Below are 23038 nucleotides of genomic sequence, written 5' to 3'. Positions count from 1 at the left end.
TTCAAGAAAATGAAACAGTTTCATTTCTTATCAATCAGGAAATTGCAGAGCATGAGAAGGGAAGGAAAACAGTTCATCCACCGGAGGCAAGGTTATCACAGAGTTTAGCAGTGAAAAGCCTCCACAGGTTCTCGGTGTCAAACCATTCCTTTAAAGAGCCTCCAAATGCCTCCAAGTTGTCAGTCAAGAGCTTGGCTGAGCAGGAGTGGAGAGGAGGCGCCTCAGCCAGGAGACAGCTATGGGGGATCTGCAGTCAAACAGCAGAAGGTTCGTGATAGAAAGAGGTGGAGAGTCCCCTGTCCCACAGACTGCAGTGACATCACACAGAACGCAAGGGACATAATGACTTCACTTCACTGAAGGAAGCACCGTCACATAGTCCAAGAGAATCTCCGCAGTTTAAAGTCTCACAGAAATGAAGGTAATAGCAGCAGAATTTGTTTTCAACTCTATATGGAAATATTTTTTTTTCCTCCCTTGGCTGAGAAGCAGTAAGACCCTATGTGATTGCAGCATAAGGAAACCACATATTATAAAAAGAAAAAAAAAAACGCAAAGACATTATATAATGACATTATAACAATAGTAAGGAGAATAAAAGCATACGAAAGCAACTAAACTGTAGCTTGAGAATAAGGCCTGTGACAATGTAAAATTATTTTAGAGTGAGAAGTTAGAAAAATAGGACCCACCTTTAGGATCCCAACTTGGCTCTTACTAATTTCCACTTCTCTTTTCTGAATTAAAAAAAAAAAAAGAATCTATACTCATAATAACTAGGATGCTGAGGTGTGGTACATCGTTTGTCTCGATTTTTCACTCCCTTCATTTACTACTGGTGACACCGTTCCATGTCCTCGAGCTCTCAAGGTGAGTGAAATGTACTTCCCCAGGATTCGCTTCAGCCAATGAGATCTTGCAGATGTGACGTGAAATGGGGTGTGACGTGTTTGTGCAGATGGGTTAGAAAGCCCTCTTGCTCTTCTTCAGTCTCCTTAAGAAGATCATGCCCTGATGGTTGCTGGTCCCAGAACACAGAGCAGGGCGAACCCAGCACCTTGGTGCCCAGCCCAGCTAGGTCCAGCCCCGAGCAACCAAACCCCAGCTAACCTCCAGACACAAGAGCAAGAAAGGTATCCTTTCATTCTATGCCACAGGGAATTGAAATTGTCACAGAGCAAAATGGAATGATATCCCATCTGTCTGGCTTGTTCAGGAAGTCCCAGTTTCTCTCTGTTGCCCAGAAAATTATTAATAGTGCCCTCTTCCACTCCCAAATTATATGAGCATCATAATAACAACAGGTATTTAACTTCATAAGTCTTAAAAAGTTTTCATTTGCGTATTATCTTTATATCTTGCTTCTCTTCTTTCTACTTCCTGCTGTATCTGAGGGATGTCTGTTACCCACTCCTGGCTTCCTGCACCCTGCCCCGGGCCTTCCACCGGCAGAGGGCTGCAAATGCCTCCCCAAATCAGTCAATGCTCCTAGCGCCAGCCTCTCCTCAAATGCTACCGTCCTGGCATCATCTTCCTTTCTCTTTCCTCATATGTACTTGGACCTATTTTTTCCCCCATTCAGTTACATCACTCTCGTTTCTTAATACCTGCAGTGTCAGGAACAGTCGTCAAAGCTCCATTAGTCTAGGCTCTGCACCATCCACCTAGCTCTCCGCAAGGCAGCCACCTGGCCCTCCTTCCAAGCCTCTAAACTACCAGAGGCAGCAGGAGGTGCCCTGGCTGCAAATTTCAGGAGGCACTCACTCGCCGGAGCAAACCTTTTTCCACTCTGAAACACGTACACAGCTCCTTCCCTGGGCTTGACTGCTCTTTACCTGGCTAATCCCCGGATCCTTTTCAGAGCTCACCTAAAGCCTACTTCTTTGCAAAGCTCTTTCCTGACACAAGGCAAGCACCCAACACTATTTGTTGAAGAGGCACAGAAACATTAGCGAATACCCGATTGAGAGCTGAAAGCGAGTTGTGACTCCTCTACTCACCCAGTGCCCAGCACATTTCTGTGTCTCAGTATTACCTCATCTGGAAGATGAGAGGGTTGAGCTGAAAGGTTTCCTGGGGTCCATGTAGCTTATAGTAATACTTTTGTACGATAAACTTTGGTTTATGATCGTAGGGCATTTTGGTGGGGGAGGAATAACAAGGAGAAAGGTATGGACGACAGAAAGTGGGGGGGATCTGGGCACCACAAATTGGCTAGGATGAGTTACACAGCAGTGGGCTATAGTTATCATTGGTCTGAAAGATACAAAAAAAAAAAAAAAGCCAATGTAGATTTCCAGACTCCTCCTTTCCACCCCACCACCACACACAACTATCCAATACCCAAGTTACCTCTGAGCTATGTGTTAGCTGCTACAGTTCTCTGGTCCTCAAGCACTCGGGTATGTTGTGTCAGATAACTTACTCATCCTTTGGGTCACTTACTTGCATTTAGAATCAATCGTTCCATATTTGGCTCCCCAGCTACAAAGTGTGTTCTAGGATAGCAGAGACTCAGCGCTATACCCCTGATCCCTGGGACAGTGATTCAAACAATATCAGAAGTTCATCACCTATGAAATGGTCTTGCCCAAAATGCTTAATTGGAACCTACCCATGGAGAATGGCTCAGATAAATCCAGAAGGTGGAACATTTTCCAAGAAAGCCAGCCAGGGTTTCCTCAGGAATTCGGGTCATGTCTAACATTCTAAGTTGCTGGTTTCTATAATGTGGTCGGTGTCTTCCACAAACTTTGAGCTCTTCTAAAACTCTGGAGAATGTGGAAGACTGACATAAAGGCAGAGATTCTTACCTGTACATGTATATGAATTTTGTCAGTGGGAGCACAACTGATTTTCCTTCCTCAGCCCAAAGAAGCCATCTACTTGCATGTATTAAATTCATTTCAGTATTCACGATTGCTTATGTATGTTTCTGTTGTTTGGATTCCCCTCCGAATGGGTTTTGAATACTTTGCTGGTTCCGTCATTAATTAAGGAGTCAAATAAAATCCTTGGCATGTATCCATTTTATATTTGTACAGGAGTCATGATTTTATGCGTTTTTAAAATTACGGTAACAGTTTTGGATGTCATTCACCTAGATGCCAACAAATTTATGGGACAGAGCAGGTAAACTATGTAGCTGAAGAAGCGTACCTCCTGGGAAGTGTGAGCCCTGGCATGACTTTTCTTCGCTTCCAACGTGAAGCCCAAATGGCAATAGAAATAGATTTTTAACCTTGCTCACTCTATTTCTCTTGTACCTTTTCTTTTCTGCAGATTGTTTTCTTTTTCTTTCTAGTTTGTGAATATACGGTTAAGTTACTATCCTGGGTGGCATCGATGATTGAGAATGTAGTTTTGTAGTCTGGACACCTGGGTGATTTGTGGATAGATGACAGAGATCCACTCTCTTTTGGGTGACAGATGACGAAGAACTGGTTCTGGGTTTGTTTATTTTGATCCCAAACCAATCAAGATTTTTGTGCCCACTGGAAAGAACAGCTCTTTGATATCTGGACCAACGCATTCTGGTGTTTCGTTTCCTCCTGACATACAGCTGAAGTTGTAAAACTGACGTATAAGTTCTCCGTGTGTCGGAAAAGCCTTTAACTTTGCACTGTGAGAGTGTGAAACATTTGCCTAATTCCAGAGAGCATTAAGGAGTTAGATGATAAAATCTCCTAAGTTAAAGGAGTTCTGTTCTGATAACACTTCTAATGATAAATAAATGCATATATAAAATGCAATTCCCAGTATCTCCAGAGAGAAATTAACCTTACATGTTAAATGTGCTACATTGTTTTCTTTTTCCTACAAAAACTAATTCATGTCATTATATATTTGTCCAAACAATGGGATGTATAACCCCAAGAGTGAATCCTAATGTCAGCTCTGACTTTGGGGTATTAGGATGTGCCAATATAGGTTCATCAATTGTAATAAATGTATCACTCTGGTGGGGGATGTTGGTAATGGGGAGGCTGTGTATGTGTGGGTGCAGAGGCTCAAATAGGAAACTTTTCTACCTTCATTTCAATTTTGATAGGGACCTATACTGCTCTAAAACAATGTCTTTAAAAAGTCAGATATCTTTACTCTAATTTATCACTATTAATTATAAAGCAAGCATGGGGTGCCTGGGTGGCTCAGTCAGTTAAGCGTCTGCCTTTGGTTCAGGGTCCTGGGATCCAGCCCCACATAAGGCGCGTTCCCTGCTCAGTGGGGGGCCTGCTTCTCCCTCTCCCTCTGCCTCCCCGCCCCCCTGCTTGAGCACTCACACTCTCTCTCTCTCATGTTCTCGAATAAAATCCTTAAAAAAATTATAAGTATATATTTTATTTCATGTGAGTTCGTATTTCCTAACCTACGTACTGTCCTGTTCAAATGAGCTAACATTCCTCCTAAATAATGTTTAAGATTATGAAAAATGTTTGTGTTCACTAATTGTTTTGATACACATTTTATATTAGTCATAATTACACTTTGTAGAATATAAGCTCAAAGATAATTTCCAAGATATTAGGTAACTTGCAACCTTGAACTCATATTATTTATCAGAATATCGTTGGGTACTCAGAAAATTTCAAAGGAGGATGGAAAGAATACTGAACCATTAACTGTCAGGCAAAACTTAACCGTACAAGTCCAGCTCTATCAACTATTAACATTTTGTTTACTGGATCTTCCCTCTTCTTTTTCTTCCTCTGTGCTCACACACGAACATTTTTTTTTTCTATATCTTTTGGAAGTAATTTGCAGATATTGTGATACTTGACTTCAGCACAAGTAGTCTAAGAATAATTGCATTATTCTGCACCATAAAACCATTTTCACTCCTAACTTTTTAAAATTTTAATTCCAGTTAGTTAACATCAGTATTATGTTAGTTTCAAGTGTACAATACAGTGATTCAACACTTCCATACATCAGTCAGTGCTCATCACAAGTGCTCTCCTTAATCCCCTTCACCCTACTCTCCCCACCCCAGCCCCCTCCCCTCTTGTAACTATCAGTTTGTTCTCTGTAGTTAAGATTCTGTTTCTTGGCTTGTCTCTTTTTTCCTTTGTTCGTTTGTTTTGTTTCTTAAATTCCACATGTGAGTGAAATCATATGGTATTTGTCTTTCTCTGACTTACTTTGCTTAGAATAATACTCTCTAGCTCCATCCATGTTGTTGCAAATGGCAAGATTTCATTCTTTCTTTATGGCTGAATAATACTGCATTGTATATATACCACCTCTTCTTTATCCATTCATCAGTCGATGGATACTTGGGCTGCTTCCATAGTTTGGCTATTGTCACCCCTAAGTACAGTTAAGTTTTTTAAATAAAATAATTTTACCTAAAATGTAACTCATGTTAAAAATTTCCCACTTGTCTCCAAATGATATTTATGTATGTATGTATGTATGTATGTATGTATGTATGTATGTATGTTAGTTTAGTCACCATACAATACATCATCAGTTTTTGATGTGGTAATCCACAATCCATTTTTTTTGTTTTTAATTTTTTTATTGTTCCAAATGATCTTTAATACTGCCAGTTTTTTCAATCCAGATTCCAAACAATCCTGGATTAAAGTTGTTTGATATTTCTATTTTGCTTTTCAAAATCAAGAACAATCCCCTGATATTACTGACTTCTTTAAATTGTTAAAAGTATAACATTTTTAAAAGGAGAAAGTCACGATTCTCATATAAATATAAAATAAACCCGTGTCAAAGATTTTACTTATTAATCTCTAAGGGGGCAGTAAGATGTTACAAACCAGCTCATAGGAGAACCCAAAGAGCATCCACACACCAGTAGTAGGGACGTCAAAATGTACAGGAAGTGTCTAATGCATCTGAGAAATCTGGGTTACAGGTATAACTCTAAGAGGCTATAGTAAGGGGCAGGAACTAATAGATGCAAAATGGGTTTTTTCGTGTGTGGGGGGAGGAAGGGACAAAATCCATTTGTATATCTCCATAGACACAAATAATTCACATTAATTTCTAGGATTTTAAAACAGTTCAAACACAACGAATGGTGTAGACCACCACAGAACCAGGCAATGTGGTCGGTGTGCTAGACAGGTCTAGCATTCCATAAAACACCCAATGATTTATATATATATTGTGTGTGTGTGTCTATTTCAAAGTCTTTCACAATTTTTACTGTCTCTCCCAGCTAATGATCGTAATAAGCACAAATATTAATAATGATCACAAAAAGACTGGTGTTAGGCTTGGCCTGATTATTTACACAGGTGGCACAGGAATATTAATTTATTATGTAGGCTTCTTTGACTTTGCTTCTCACAAATCTAGTGCCATACCTGACGAGTAACTACTAAAGCCATCAAATTACTTCTGTTTGGAAGCTCTCATAGGGTATTTCTGACTGGATTTTTAAAATATCATTGGCTATTCTTCGACTGTAAAACTAAGTTCAAGATTCTCCCCACCAGATAACACCTTCCTTACTCAGAAATTTGGGTGAGTTCTTTTCTTGAAGTACTGGGAATTTGCTAAGCATGCCAGGAATGGATGTGTCTTTCTACCTTTAAGGCTGGGGTCCTATAAACCAGGTGATAGGACAATCTTCTTGGGAGTGCCAGGTAGTCACATAGAGTCAACAACTGCTCCTTTATTAAAAGCGTATTTGTTGGTTTTGATTAAGTAAGAATCATTCTCAAATATATTTCAGATTGTCCTTGGTGGTACACTTCGTCTGTCCAATTATATTTTGGTAAAAGGGAGGACACATTTTTATTCAATCTCTGCAAAATATTATATTGCCACGAAAAGTAAGGAAGTTTAGTAAGATTATCTGAATTTGGGAGTGGAAGTAAAACTCAGATATTATTGTGAAAAGTTTCTTTTTGGTACAGAAAAATAGAGTCTACTGGACATTTGTACAGAACAGAAAGTTTAAGAAGAATGAGAAAGGGCTTTGTTGAATATTCAGAAAATGGAATACTATAACAACATTGACAATATTGCAAACAAATAATGAAAATAAAATTTTCTTCATCAGTTCACTCAATCCTAAAGAATTAAATCTTGTGTTACAGAATCTTGGATTAGCAATCTTATTTCATTTGAAAGAGTCCTGGAAATCCTGACTCAGTCCATTGATACATCTGAAATTTGTCTAAGCACAAAAACCTATAACAAGAGACAATTATTTGAAACATCAGCAGTTCATAGAATCTGACAACATATGTTTTTTTTTTATTTCTCAGATGCTCAACCAGTTTATCATTTTATGTTCCTCTGTTCCAGTCTGTTCCAGACTTTATAAAAGCATAATGCAAATTCAGTTCATGAACATAAGTTAGTCATCATCCCAGAGCCCCAAGAAGAGCCAGAAAGTTACTGTTCTAAAAATCAGAATGTCTATATTACATGTAACAAGAAGGGAAGTTCTGTCTTGCACTGTATCTGTGCACTAAAAATGCAGGACCCACAAATGCCCAGTTTCTGCAAGGTTAGCTATAGCATCTTAGAACTGTTTCTATATGGCAAAGCTAAATTTGGTGTTCTTTTTCGGAAATACCTTAGACTGTCCTTGCACAAGCCAAGAAATTCATCCAGACCACCTTGTTTGGCCAAGTCACACAATTATTGACAGGACAGAACTGGAAGAAGGCACTATGTGGTTATAGATGTTGATAGAGATCATAATAAAGGAATGCAAGGTGGAAGAAAGGGCATGCAAAAATCTAGATGGACCTACCATTCTAAGACAAGATAGAAATGCATTATTATTTTCTTCTTTTTTAAAGATTTATCTACTTACCCTAAAAGAGAGAGAGAGTGTGCGCACATGAGTGTGGGGGGAGAGGCGGGGGGGGGATGGAGGGGGAGGGAGAGAGAGAGAGAGAGAGAGAAAGAGAGAATCTTAAGCAGGTGCCACGCCCAGTGTGGAGCCCAACACGGGGCACGATCTCACGACCCTGAGATCATGACCTGAGCCGAAATCAAGAGTCAGACGCTTAAACCACTGAGCCGCCCAGGTGCCCCAGAAATGCAGTATTAATGACACAAACAGCAGCCATTTTAATTTTGGTTCAAATTTTTAAATATTTTGTTTATAAAATTATATAAAATTATAAAAATGTATAAAAATATATTATATAATATATATGATAAAAATATCTTCATGAAAGTATAGAAGGGTGTCAGTATGAGTGACATAAATTACAAGCAACTTGACATACAGTCTTTGAGCTCCCGCATGTACAAGAGCACACACCTGCAGTCCTTACAATGACAGACTTTCTTCAGTGAAGAAACAATAAGGACCTCCGGGGAAAAGTAGAGTATTTTACTGCTGCTCTCGCCAAAAAACTCATTTGAACTAAAGGCATTTAAAATTACTCCATCCAGCAAGGTTTTGTTCTTAGATGCTTCCCTTTGTTCCAATTCAAATACAGTGTAAGACCCCAGAATTGCAAATTGCTGTCACTGTATTTATTCAAAATGGAAAACTCAAGAGATTTGATCAAGAAATATGAATATCTTTATGAGACAAAGTAAAGGAGAGAAGATTGTTGATATCCTTTATTTGGCAACATTAAGATGGAAACCACAGTCTAAGATAAGGACAGGAAAAACTTACACTGAATATCTGTAATTAAATAATACAGCATGTATCCCTTTATCAGTTGGCAAAAAAAATAGCTGGTGTATCCACCAGGAGGCATTTTGAGGCAAAAATTTAAATTACACATTTGCATTGACGAAATCCTTATTCTTATCTGCGTTGTAAATGGCACTTTTTGCCATAGAACTGCTGCTTACTTCTAGAATCTGCTAAAATGCCATCAAACTTTTTTTTAATGCCTTCTTAAGGCAAAAAGTATTTTAATTTAGTTTTAAGATATTTTAGGCTTATTAACCTCAACAGTGAATTTGAAGATTTTCCATTAAATTCACTGTCCCTCAGCCTATTATAGATGTATTACAATTCTGCTGCTAGTATCGGCCTTTTTTTTTTTATGATGGTAGCAGCACGTAGAACATGATTTGGTCAGAAAAAAAAAAAAAGAACAGACCACAGAACTATTTGATGTCATTATCAAATGTCATTGATACACTTTCCCCCAAGATTGGTGCTAGTAGAGGGGGACAATGCCATTATTTATCATTTATTTTTATTTTTATCTCCTTCATTTTTGGCAAATGCACAAACAAATAAGTACCTTTTAGATATGAAAAGTGATATATGGATAATGCATTTTGGAGAATATGACAATTTAATGCTGTTTCAAAAGCTACCATTTTATGCTTTTAAAAAGGTTTCCAGTAAGTAACAGTAGAAAGTGCAGCAGATTTCTCAGACTGCAAGGGAAATGGAAGTCATTATTGCACTTTATCCCACCTCCTTTACTGTGTTCTGTATTATCCCTCATTTGTTTTTTGATAGAATTTCAAGATATTGGCCCTAAAATCCTGCAGCTGGAGGCTTAAGGGATCTGACAACCTGACAAAGGGCTGGGAAGATTTTGCCAGGATAACCAGCTTTCTCTTCAAACCTCAGGCTTTCACCACGCCCACCTCCCTGCACATTGTGGATGCTGACTACCCAGTAGCTGCCGTTTTTCCTCGTGGCTTAATCGCTGTCTCCTTTCTGTTCTGCCTGCTCCTTGGGGTGCTGTAGACCCTTCATAGTTAAGTTCCTGCCTAGTTTGCGCCTTCCCTCCACCTCTCAAGGGTGCAGACGGACTCTTTCTTCTTCTTGGGGCCAAGCATAGTGTCTGCTCAGAAGGATATCACGGAGTTCTTTAAAGAAAAGGAGAAAAGAGTCTGTCCAAAATACTTGCCTTATGAACAGACTCCTTATAAAGCAAAGAACAAAGAGTCACATGATTGATTTTATCAGCACTAAGAAGCTTATGTTAGAGGGGAATAACCCTTTTTCTCAGCCAGGCAGAGACTCTGAAGGGTTCATTTTTGCTGGATCACAGTGACCTATTTAATGCAACAGAGAACACAGAATACTTGCTGTATTTACAAACTTCAAAGGAAATTAGCTATTTACACTTTTTTTTTCTGTAGGAAAGAGAAACATGTTTCCTATTTGACCTTATATCCTCAAGTTATATATGAAGATGATTAAATTTGTCTTTATTGTTGGTGTGATCCATTCAGAGTTGAGAATCATAACAGTGGAAAATAGCGAGATTGACTCTGAAGACTCATGAATATAAAATTTTTTTAAAAAAATATATTGACTGCGAAGCTGAAATGGGGAGAGGAAGCCTGAGTTATTGGAGGGCCCAATCAGAATATGTTTTTCAACATAAGAATCAGAAGTAATGAGCATCTCATTACTTACATACAGAAACAAAGGATTTTGTTTGTTCTAGTAAGGTGAGGGAAAAAATGAGTCACCCTCAGAGCCCTACAATATAGTCAGCTAAGGTGTAGGTCACATGGTGTGAGTAAACAAAGATCCCAGATGTCCAGTAACATGGAATAAAATGAAATACAAACTCTCATTCACCTGAAATTTTTCTGGCTCTCAGAATCAGACCCGGTGATGTTCCGTTAGGTATTAGGATCCCCAGTTAGAGAGGTATGAGAGCCCAGGTTCAAAGACAAGGTCCAGCACCAGAGAAACTACTGCGACCTCTCAAGGTCAGAAATGGAGAAACTGCCCCCCCCCCCGGACCCCCGCCGAGTTCTCACAGTCATCGAAGGCACAGTCGAGTTTAACAGCACGTTCTCTGGGGGGCTGGGGGTGGGGGGAAGCCTGATTTGTAGCATTTGCTGATTTCTACGCTCTCAATACTCCCGCATGGCCGATTTCAAGCTGCCAGTCTGAAGCCACAAAACCAGAGCTGGGCAGAGAGGCACGGTAGCCCATTCTACAGTATGTTCACCATCTGGATGGTGTAGGTGAAAATGACCTCAACCACACAGATAACAGCAAAATGTAGTAAGAGGATCACTAAATGATGAGGGAAATTGTATTTTGAAAATACAATTTACTAGATTGGAAGCATAAGATACAATTTTTAAAGTAATTGTGTTTAACAGCTGGCTCATGAAGTTCCTGAAAATGTAACAGGGCTTCCAGCTGGGCAGCTCCCCCAGCCTTCACTCTGTCCACTGTGGAACTATAGCGAGAAGGCCTGGGCGCTCTGCAAAGCAGAAACGCACACTGCACCGTCGCCACATTCACCAGCGTCGGCAATCCCAGCCAACGGCAGAATTCAGGAGACCTCGCTGGAGTTCTCACCCGCCCCTGCCAGTCAGAATGCCAGCGGCGGGGCTCCTGGGCGGCTCTGTGCGTTAAGTATTGGACTCTCTTCATTTCGGTTCAGGTCATGATCTCAGGGTCATGGGATGGAACCACGTATTGGGCTCAGCACTCAGCGCAGAGTCCGCCTCTCTCCCTCTCCCTTGCCCCCCCTAAAATAAATAAATCTTTAAAAAAAAATGACAGTGGTTCCCTACTGTTCCCTCCAGTTCTTGACCCTACTTAAGAGCTTTAGCTTCTCGCTCCCTTTCTTAGTTTCTTCCTGGGGAGTTCTTCTCTTCTCCAAGGTGCAGTGAATGCATTTTCCACCAGGGTCCCTTCAGACTGTTTAGTGATTGAGATTCCACCTTGTGTACAAACAGCTCACACTGAGCTGACTTCATATGTAGTTCTCTTCCTGTGGGGCCATCAGCCAGGTTCAGGGGAAGTCACAACTGCGAGTAATAGCACCTCTCCTGGTTCATAGTACTTCTGTATCCACATTCCCATTATTCAGTAGCTTGAACTTCCTTTCTCATTCATTAGTAAATTATGATACAGCCTTTATGGCTCTCTACGAGAATTATTGTTTCAGTTTAAGCCAAGTATAACCTATAAAAAAGCTGCCTGGATTCTAATTAATGGTGTATCAGAATGTTCTCTTTGAATTAGTACAATCCTTGCTCCACCTGGTTTTCTTCCCTTCATCCTCCTACCTCTCTGTAATACCACCATGCCAACTGATCTTCCCAAGCCTAGCTGAGAAAATACCACTCTCCCTGCTCCCAGACCTTCCACAGCTCCCATTACGCACCAAATACATTAAATCCAAAGCTTTCCACAACTTGAATTAACCTACCCTTTTATCCTCGGTTTCTCTGCCATATATACCAGCTCCAGATGAGTCACGTCATACGTGAATCCATAAATATTTCTTGTTTCCACATCTCTGTTCATCCTTTCCATCACACCCAACATTCTTCTCTTCACCCCCACCTGTCAAAATCCTGCCTGGACTTCACGGTTCAGATCCAATCACACATCCACCCTGAGCTAGAAATGAGAGGCTCTTGCTTTTGTAGGACCAAAGAAATACACTTGCACTCACTATAGTGGTCACATGCAGATTTTTTTTTTTTTTAAGATTTTATTTATTTATTTGACAGAGAGAGACACAGTGAGAGAGAGAGCACAGGCAGGGGGAGCTGGAGAGGGAGACGCAGGCTTCCCGAGGAGCAGGGAGCCGGATGCGGGGCTTGATCCCAGGACCCTGGGATCATGACCTGTGCCAAAGGCGGATGTTTAACAACTGAGCCACCCAGGCGCTCCAAGGTCACATGCAGATTTTAAGGCCCCTGGGTGAATGAGCCTTTTCTTACTTTTTTTTTTTTTTTTGTATGTTCCACCATCTGGCCAAGTACTTAGAAATAGTTTTTAAATTTCTATATATCATTCTTCCATAAATTCCTTAGGGTGATGAGAAAATCCTTAGGTAAAGACCTTTTATTATTATTCTTACCCTTTACAGTACTTAGGATTTACTTAGTCAATTCTTAATAAAGATTTTTTAACTAATTGAGTTGAAATTGTCAATTTCCCCCTTAAAATACAAGTAGGAGTTTTGTCTATCTCAGAGACTTCAGAATATTCTCAGTATTTCAAGAAAGAGCAGTAGCTGAGCATCCAGAACATGCCCTTAAGGCCTCAAATAGCTGCAAATAATGAAGCTTCTTGTTTAGTGAGCTTCTGAGGTGTTTTTAAGTTATTTACTTAGAGCAGCTATCAGGCAAAATGATATCTTGGTTCAGAATCTTGAAGAGGAATGAAGAGGAAACTAAATATTGTTACTATTGAAATATATAGAGGTATTTTAAGAGACAGACCTAAATCTGCTTTGAACCTATAGAATTTGAAAATGCATATTTCAAAGCACGAATGGTATCACTGATGAAACATTCAAATAGTGACTTCTGAGAGCCAGCAAGACACACTGGTCTGTTCAGCGTGATTTTAGGACTCAGTTCTTTTTAGGACTTAGAAAATCTACTCCTAGAAATACTTCAGAAATGCTATCAAGTCTTGTAAGGACATATGTGCACTGTTGTTACATTAGAGAAGGAAAACAAGTAAGCAACTTCAGTGTCTACAAACAGCAAAGTTAAGTAAATTATAGTACAAGGGAATACTCTGCAGCCATAATAAAGAATGAGGTTTGTCTACAGGCTCTTGTTTAAGAGGCTGCCCATAATATATTATTAAATGTAAAAAAGAGGTTGCAAAAAAAGGGAAAAAATCTGAATTGTTAAAAACACTATGCATGATGTCATTTATTTAAAAATAATATCCTGTGTATGTGTGTATTTACTTCTATTTATGAACATGCATACATGTACATATACGTAAATTTGAGTGTATGTTTGTTCATGCATGTACTCATATATGCATGTATATATGTGTACCAATGTTCATACTTACTGCTTATATGTGAAATATATATAAATTGGGTATATACATATACATATTTTTATAGATTTTTAAATAAAATCATGGATAAAAAGGTATAGAAAGATGTGGAAAATTTTTTAAATAATTACCGCTTGGTGTGGGCTTAAAGGAGGGAAGAATGAAATTTTACTTCACTCACTTAGAAATACAAAAAAAGCTTTTGGCTTTCGGCTCGGGGAGGCAAAGGTGCAACTTTCTTCGGTCGTCCCGAATCCGGGTTCATCCGACACCAGCCACCTCCGCCATGCCGCCTAAGTTCAACCCCAACGAGATCAAAGTCGTGTGCCTGAGGTGCACTGGTGGCGAAGTCGGTGCCACGTCTGCCCTGGCCCCGAAGATAGGCCCGCTGGGTCTGTCTCCAAAAAAGGTTGGTGATGACATCGCCAAGGCAACCGGTGATTGGAAGGGTCTAAGGATTACGGTGAAACTGACCATTCAGAACAGACAGGCCCAGATTGAAGTGGTACCTTCTGCCTCTGCCCTGATTATCAAAGCCCTCAAGGAACCACCAAGAGACAGAAAGAAGCAGAAAAACATTAAGCACAGTGGAAATATCACTTTTGATGAGACTGTCAATATTGCCCGACAGATGCGACACCGATCTTTAGCGAGAGAACTCTCTGGAACCATTAAAGAGATCCTGGGGACTGCCCAGTCTGTGGGCTGCAATGTAGATGGCCGCCACCCTCATGACATCATAGATGACATCAACAGTGGTGCGCTGGAATGCCCGGCTAGTTAACTACAAAGGAAAATGTTTCAATGAAGGATCATTTGACAACCAAAAAAAAAAAAAAAAAGAAATACAAAAAAAAGTTTAGGACTTCAACACTATGGTATTTGGGGGCCTGTCTCAATTTATGAACCAAACTTGCAATGTACCTGAAACCTTTCCCTAAGAATGGCCATTCTTACTCCATCCTGGGATCTGCTGTTTACAAATCGTTCACAATTAGGCCGTGTGCACGATCGTTTGAAGCAGGAGTCCTCGTGATCTGGGTGGGCAGCAGCTGGAGCACCCCAGCCCACTCACCCTTCCTTCACACCTGCCTGGCCCTGGAGGCCCACGGTGATGAGCTCTGGAGGCAGACTATGTCCTGGGGCCTCGTTCATGCTCATCTCCTTGAACCTGTCACGGGAAATGCCATGAGCATGTGACACTGATAAAATGTTCTAATACTCAGATGCCTTCATGGAACCAGATCTTGAACTCATTTGTTAAACAGGCCACTGTTTTTGACTTACAAGAAAGAAAGAGAGTTCATATTTTTCTTTTGTGTGTGTGAAACAGTTATAGCACGGTTATTCAGTTTTAAAAGGGCATTTTTCACATCAAAAGATGATTTAATATAGAATTACTTTTTAAATGAGCTGCCTTAGTACATTTAAAATGTACTTTGATTTACAAATACTTGACTTAGCCTCACATCCTAAATAATACTTAAATGTACCACACACACTTTCCCCTTGGATTGGAGTTTGAAACCAAATCCAAGGCACATTTCTGCCAGCATCTTAAAGCATATTTTGGGCTAAGAATATCTGTTTTCTGTTTTCTTAATGCGCATCTCAAGATGTGATTTCTAGAACAGCTCTGTAAGTATTTTAGATCCTCATGCTGGATTCTCTTAGTCACTCATTCAGGAGATATTTATTAAATTCCTACTCCCTACCATTTGCTCTGGTTATGTGCTGGGAATACAAGTGTAAACCAAACAGACACAGTTCAAGCCAGTGAAGGCAGCAGACTCCAATCTGGCAAGGTCATAAATAAAAGGAGATTATCACACTGCATGATCTACATGAAGAGTTGAGGCATGTCTGGCAGGCTGCAGGTGGTAGGGCTGAGAGCTCTTCTCTGTGGAAGGGGCATGAAGCAGAGGCCTGAGGAGCTGGATATGAGATGTACAATGAGAGATGCAAAGGCCCTTAGTGCAGAAAGGTTTGGAGCATGCCTGGGAACACGGATAGTCTGTGTGTCCGGAGCACAGAGATTAAGAACCATGACAGAGGAGTGGAGGTAAGGTGGATACAGATGCGTGTCAATACGAATAGGTGTGTGTAATAATGCAACATATGTTAAGAAAAAAGAAAAAGAAGAAGATAGCAGGAGGGGAAGAATGAAGGGGAGTAAGTCAGAGGGGGAGACGAACGATGAGAGACGATGGACTCTGAAAAACAAACTGAGGGTTCTAGAGGGGAGGGGGGTGGGAGGATGGGTTAGCCTGGTGATGGGCATTAAAGAGGGCACGTTCTGCATGGAGCACTGGGTGTTATGCACAAACAATGAATCATGGAACAGTACATCAAAAACTAATGATGTAATGTATGGTGATTAACATAATAAAAAAATTAAAAAAAAAAGAATAGGTGTGTGTAAGGCTGGCATTTCAACTTGAATCCTTCTCCAGTTAGTTTGTATTTATCTAATGGGCTTGTAATTCTCTGGATATATTCTAAGGCATATAGTATAAAAAGTCACATAAAGCTCTTTGTGAACTTGCCCCAGAATTCCAACCACACTGCAGCTCTCTAGTTCCTAGTGGGAGGACGTGTTTTACCAAGAGGCAAGGGGAAGGAGGCCAGAGAAGAGCTGTCTGCATGTCAGGAGGGGATCTGATGGAACAATCTGGGTTCCAGGCAGCTTGATGAACACCACTTGGGGTGGACTTCAGCTGATACGTTTGTGGAGGGTGTAATCTGGACAGTGCTATGGAGCAGTCCTGCCCCCCCACCCACAGCCACCAGAATTCTCTTCTTAAAAACAAAGCTGGCCATTATATTCTCCTGGCTGAAAAATTCCAACGACTCCCCAGTGACTGAGTGACAAGGAAACAACTCCTCAGAAGGACTTACAAGGCCCTTTGCAAGTGGGTCCCCAAATTCTTTTCTTACATCCTCCACTTTTACTTTGTTGGGGTCAAACTCCAGCTTACTTCGCTTCCTGTCTGGGCCAACACAGACCAGTCTCTATGATGTGGCATATGGGACCCTTCTCCTAGGAATGACCAACCAGCTCCTGTGCATGGTAACCTACTGCTGATCCTACAAGCCGGCTTGCCATCTCTGTCCTCTCAGAGCCATAGCTTTCGGAGGGCCACTCACGGCATCGAGGAAAACAGAGGACTCCCACCTGGTTAGCCAGGTCAGCCCCATCGGCCTGGCACTCAGCAGGTGAAGAAATGTGGGTGCCAGGTTTTCCTGATGGCCAATTTTATTTACATAAAATTTGAAGTGTGATTGGAAAAGTCTTTGCATTGGCCATCTTGTTCATCAAGTTTTTTGGCTAATCTATGATTCTTCATTAAGAACAAATTAAATGAATTTTTTCATGTTCTAAAGCTAACCCTCATTAGGCAAAGTTGTGTTGGGGGGGGTGGGGGTGAAAATTAGGACAAGTTTAGAGGTGAAGGAAGCAGCATGTGCCAAGTTCCTGTGGCAAGAGGGAGCACGGTTTGCTCAAAGAACTAGAGGGAGGCCCGAGCTCTGGAATGCAGACAGTGAGTTGGGTAAGGGGGAGCCGGCGGAAGTGGGCTCTGATGACATTTCTGAGGAGCATAACTACTTTTTTTCTTTTATTAAACGTCATTGGGCTGATGGTTGATCAACATTCACGTGGAGATGCAGTACACACCACAGAAAACACCAATGAACTCAATCGTATATTAAATATTAAAGTGCTTCTATCTCTACAATAATTAAGAGGAAAAACAAATGTCAACAAACCAAAATGTAGCCGGGCACACTGATAAAACACAGTTCGACAACCTGTTCCTGGACCGTGAGGTCACTAAGCGTGTGGAGGACACACGTAGACTGGGGCATCAGTGATTGCAGGAGGATTTCCATATTGACGCAACATGGAGTGGGACTTCAGTACAAAATAAAGAAGGTGCAGGAACTTCACATAACATGTGACGATTGTACTGGGTCTTGAGACACTAAAAGAACCAGGTGAGGGGCGAGGGGCAGGTGTTTTGGAAGGAAGAGCGTGGGCTTCAGGTGCTAAAACAGGAATATGAACGGCTGCTGTATCCCGGGAGCATCGGGGAGAACTGCCTATTTGGAACAAAGGGGAAAAGGGAAATTGTTAAGAAATTAGAATATTAAGAAAAAAAATGCCAAAGAGGAAAGGTACAGGGGTTGGAAATAATCAGCCTAGAAAGAGGGTTAAGGGGTGATTTAAAAATTTGTTCATAAGAATCCATGAATACGGTTTCAAGTTAGTATTACTTGAAGTTATTGCAGGCAGGACCTGGCTTGGAGGAAATTAAGAATTTCTTGATAATTAAAATATGAAATAGTATGGTAAGGGAGGATGGAGATCTCTGAGTCTGTCTTAATTAGGTGCTAAAAATAGATGGTTCTAAAAGTCCTGTTTCATTTCTAGGCCATCCAACATTCTTGAGAAGTGCTTTTAATCTCAGCAATGTGCTAATTGTTTCTAATGGCCTGTAAACAAACTCCCTAAACTATTAACCTTCTCTCTTTAGCCAGAGATTCAGGAAATTAGTCTTTGAAAGAAAAGTTCCCAGCAGGTGCCCAAGGGGGTGTCCCAAAGTAGAAACACTGTCACTTGGTATGCAGGGGACTCAAGGTCAAACCAGAGCTGCAAATCTGCAATGTGGAAGAGATAATCCAAAACCTTTAAAAAGGAAGGAAGGAAGAAAGGGAGGGAGGGAGGGAAAGACTTCTCTCTCCTAGTTCAGTGTAGCTGTGCTCCTGTCTACAGGGAGAAATATAAATGATAGCACCTCTCAAACAGCTTTCAGACACAGAAATCTGTAATTCCAGGATTTTTCAAAACATTAAAACAATATCCCCCAATCAACAAGAATGTTGACCTTTGATCCTCGTAAGTTAAAATTGATGCCATGTTGAAAAATGAGTTTCATTTATGCTTAGGAAGTTCATGGCCACCTGAGCTATAGGAATGGTGTGTGTGTGTGTGTGTGTGTGTGTGTGTGTGTGTGTGTGTGTGTGTGTGTGTGTGTGTGTGTGTGTGTGTAAATTCAAATTGCTCCCTCTGTTCTATCTGCTTTAGAACATGAAAAAATTCATTTAATTTGTTCTGAATGAAGAATCACAGACTAGCCAAAAAAAATTGATGAACAAGATGGCCAATGCAAAGACTTTTCCAACCATACTTTAAATTTTATGTAAAATTACAGTAATTAAACTATGCCCTTGGCACAGAGTAAGTGAGGAATGGAACAGAAGTGGACCCTCTCCCTGACAGAGGTCCAAAAGAGATGCAGATGTATCTGTGTGATTTCAGGTTATGACTCTGTAACACTTCAAATCAACTGATAAATGGTGTTGGAATAATTAATATAATAATGATAAAAATCGTGGAAGTTGGATCTTTCAGCATTCTTCAACACACATGCTTAGGAAGGTCAAAGAATAAAATGTTTTAAAACAACAGAATTGTAAAGGTATGAGAATACAACCCAGGTAAATCAGATTAACAACCCAGCACTGGCAAAGAAGTTCCCTTTTAAGAGGGCTGAAAAATCAAAATCACTATAGTTGAACACATTAAAATCTAACACTTGGCATAGAAAGACACTCAAAACAGAGTGAAAGAGAAACTAACATAAATGAGGAAATATATACATTTATCATATACAAGAGAGAGAAAAGTGCTGGCCAGCATTCTTGATATAAAGAAACCTTCCCAACTTATTTTTTTTTAAGAAAAGGACAATCACCTGATAGAAAACTTGGGACAGGGGAGGTCAAAGCAAGTAATTCACAGAAGAATCAATACAGACAGCCAGTTACCCAGAAAACATGCTCGCCGCCCCGGGAGGGCAGTGGCTTCGCAGCAGACGGTCACATCTCAGACGTATGGCTACACACTCGGCCCAGTCGGTTCAGACATGGAGAGTGCCAAGACAGACTAGGTAGGAAAAGCAACATGCTTGTCACATGAGAGCTGGCGGGGTGGCATCTTCTTGCTATAAAATCCCACAGACGTACGGTATTTGTAGAGCACATGTCCGTGCATCCTGAGAACAACGTAGGAAGCACCAGGCATCAAAGTAACAGGACAGGTGGTGACTTGGCATCATGCATCCCGATCTTTGGTCCCTGGGTAAGGTCTTCCTTAGACGTATTCAGCCATAACAAGGCAGCGTGGAGCACACATAGGAATATACACTTTGGTATATGGCCTGGGATTGAGACCCTATTGTCACTTCAGCTGGGTGACACTGGATATGTTTCCGAACCTCCTCCCTCCAAGCCTCAGGTGACTTATGTGGGGCCTGGGAACAATAATGGTACCTGCCTCACGGGGCGATTCTGAGCCAGAAAGGAGGTGATGTCTGTAAACACATGTAGCGCACACTAGCTGTGAGAAGTTCAATCAGGAAAAGATTTTTCACAGCCTGGTGCGGCTCCAGCAGACTACGGGACTTAATCGATACGAGTCTCGGATGGTCACATGCAGCTCACATGTGGCTTCTATAATTCATGGAGACACATGGCTTCTGTAAATGGAGGCTGCGGCCCCGAGAAGTGTCTCGCCAGTTCCACGAAAGACCAGAAACCCGTGATAAGCCTGGCAAGGATCAGGTTGATACCAGGATGCAATGATGCCATAGGGACTCTGCCTTCGACATCACCAGGGTCATGGAGATGTGCAGAAGACTGAAGTTGAAGGATGGCGAGATGCTCTTTGCCTGACCTCCTCCATTCCCCTTGCTTTCTAATCACCCGCAGCATGAAAACATTCCACAGTGATTCTGAAATCACACTGATGCAAAATGGAGGATTTTTCTTCCGGAATGAAATTAATTGACTTTTCTGACTGCTTTACTAGAGAACTGTGTCTTTGTTTCCATTCTTCATGAACTTAGGAATTCACTTTCACTGGGGGACAAAAAACAAACAAAAAATTCCACAAAACCCTAGATAACATAAACTCAAAGGGTGACACCTTTTAAACCTGAAAGAGGTTTTCTGAATATATTTAAAATACAGAACTAAATTACAGTTTGGTGGTTCAGGAAGATGACTTTTAGAATGATTTTATCTCCACACAACCAGCCTCGCCCTCGTCTTCACAGCCCATACTTCCTAACAGCTACTCTAGTGGAAACCCACTGAGCATGTTGTCAGATACAAGCTAAGCCCGGTTGTCCTCATTTTTCAAGATCCAGTGGAAAAGAGCCAGCCCCACGGCTGAAAGGGAAGGGCGAGGAATTCATTTGCAGAAGCTGCAATTTGGAACTAAGGTTTTAAAATCTTCAGACCGTGGGACAACTTAGAGGAATGGTATAGTTTGGACTCCACAAGGTTGAAGAGTTAGATGGAGTCGCCATCTAACACGACGAGAGTTGTCTGCCCCACAAAATCAGAGCAGGGCCAGCTCCACCTCCTTGTCCTCCTACAACACACGTTCCCAACCTCAGCACTATTGAGATTTAGGGCCAGAAAACTTTTTGTTGTGGGAGGCTGTCCTGAATATTGTAGGACATTTAGCAGCATCCCTGACCTCAATATTAGGCCAGGAGCACCTCCCGCCCAAGTTGTGACAATCAAAAATACCCCTAAACATCATCAAATGTCCTCTGGGGTGCAAAGCCACCCCTGCTTGAGAATGACTAAGCCACAGCTGTGTCAGGATATTAGAGTGACCTTTTGTTGCCTCATTCCTTAGCATTAAAAGGGAAAACTGGGGTTGCATAGAGTGTTGACTAAATTTAACACTGTCATGCCTATACTCATAAAAGTATAGAACTGGCCTTAAAACATTTCTTTTCTCAGAGAAGAAGAATAATCTCATTCAGCTACAAAAAACCAAAAAAACCCAAAAACACACAGAAAAGACAAAAACAAAAACAAAGAAAGCTCATTTATGAGAAGTTTCTTCGGACAGATGATGTCTGGATTTTGAAGCAGGCAGAGCGGTCACTGAATACTCTTTAGTTAGGCTTCATAACACCACGGTTGGTGTAAGCTGGAGAGCAAAATATGGCGACAAGCCTTGTAAAGACTCACCTACAATGCACTCTCTCAGTGAGTAACTCAGAGCCCACATCTTAGCTAAGATTTACTGTGTTTGCTGTTGTGCCAGGCACTCTTCCAGCTTCATCTCATTTAATTTTCAGAACCTTTCAAACAAGTTCAGAGAGGCTGGAGAATTTGCCCCGAGAAAAAGGCAGTGAGAAGTGAAATGGGCTTGTGAACGTGGCATTCTTTCTCCAAAGCCCAGACTTTCTATCCATCTCTGTTCACCATAGGCTGATTAGGTTGGTGTCACTCAGTGATTCCAGGGCAAATGAATCCGTGCTCACAAACAAATGTCAATGGAAACCGGGGAAATAGGAAAATCAGACATGGTGAGAGACTGGGGGAGGAAAGAAGATTCTATGCCTTCTGCTAGTCTCACTGTAGAAAAAGCATGGCGTAAAATAGATGTCACAACGGACACGAAGCAAGCCACAGTGCTCTTCCTGCCCGCTTATGGGAAAGTAAACTGATCTCAACAAAGCCAAGTTTTCAAGATAAATAAAAGGATAATTCTACCTACCTATAGTTAGCGTGGGATACAAAAAAAAAAAAAAAAAAAGACAGGAATTAATTTTTGCAATTTCCTGAATCAAAATCTCCCTCCATATGGACTTGGGAGTTGCAAGAGCCAAAAATATCATTCCAGAAAGCCAGATTAGAGCCGAACACTGACAGCTTTGTGAAAACCAATGTATGTAATGGGATCACCACATCCCACGCATTTTATCATTTTCCTAGAATACTGTTCTGCATAAATTCTGTAATAAGAGTTACCTGGTTTTGTGTGTGTGTGTGTGTGTGTGTGTGTGTGTGTGTGTGTGTGTGTGTTAAGAGTTAGCTGTGATAAAGCCACTCTAGCTATTATCTTAATGGTTTGAAAGGATACCGACAGAAATTTCCATGGATGATTGTGACTTAACAGTTTGGAAAGGGCTTTCAGCCCAGGAGAGGCTCGTTCAGCCCCTCAGTGCACAGCCAGCCAGCCAGTCTACATGCTGAACTCCATGACAATGGGGATGTTAGCGCCCTGCTGTGAGGGTGCACCTGTCAGCTGGTCACCATCATACAATTTTCCCAGTAAGGAATCAGAGTGCGATGGCACCTTCTCTCATTCCATATGTGAAAAATTCTGGAGTAGCAGAGGGGCTAAGAGGGACTGGCTAATCTGGGGAAAATGTTCACTGATAATAACATTTTATAGCTTAAGAGGCATGTTTGCATGGATTTCATTATTGAATATCACCACAACTTTGACGATCCTGTTAAATG

The 23038-nt window shown here is 41.0% G+C and overlaps 2 protein-coding genes across 2 annotated transcripts in view; one reads left to right on the top strand and one right to left on the bottom strand.

Annotated features, from left to right (window-relative positions):
- Positions 1-23038, bottom strand: part of PRKN (parkin RBR E3 ubiquitin protein ligase) — a 1305872-nt gene that overhangs the window by 527457 nt on the left and 755377 nt on the right.
- LOC118357186 (60S ribosomal protein L12-like) lies at positions 13937-14541 on the top strand. The gene has a single exon (XM_035728523.1). It carries the CDS (start codon positions 13992-13994, stop codon positions 14487-14489), a length of 498 nt encoding a protein of 165 aa, XP_035584416.1. The 5' UTR covers positions 13937-13991; the 3' UTR covers positions 14490-14541.

The sequence above is a fragment of the Zalophus californianus genome, chromosome 7 (assembly GCF_009762305.2).
Source record: "Zalophus californianus isolate mZalCal1 chromosome 7, mZalCal1.pri.v2, whole genome shotgun sequence".
Classification (NCBI taxonomy): domain Eukaryota; kingdom Metazoa; phylum Chordata; class Mammalia; order Carnivora; family Otariidae; genus Zalophus; species Zalophus californianus.
The sequence above is the reverse complement of the archived record's forward strand: the minus strand, read 5'-3'. Positions and strand labels throughout refer to the sequence as shown.

Coding starts and splice junctions, on each gene's coding strand:
- LOC118357186 (XM_035728523.1), top strand. CDS start 13,992: ATGCCGCCTAAGTTCAACCCCAACGAGATCAAAGTCGTGTGCCTGAGG.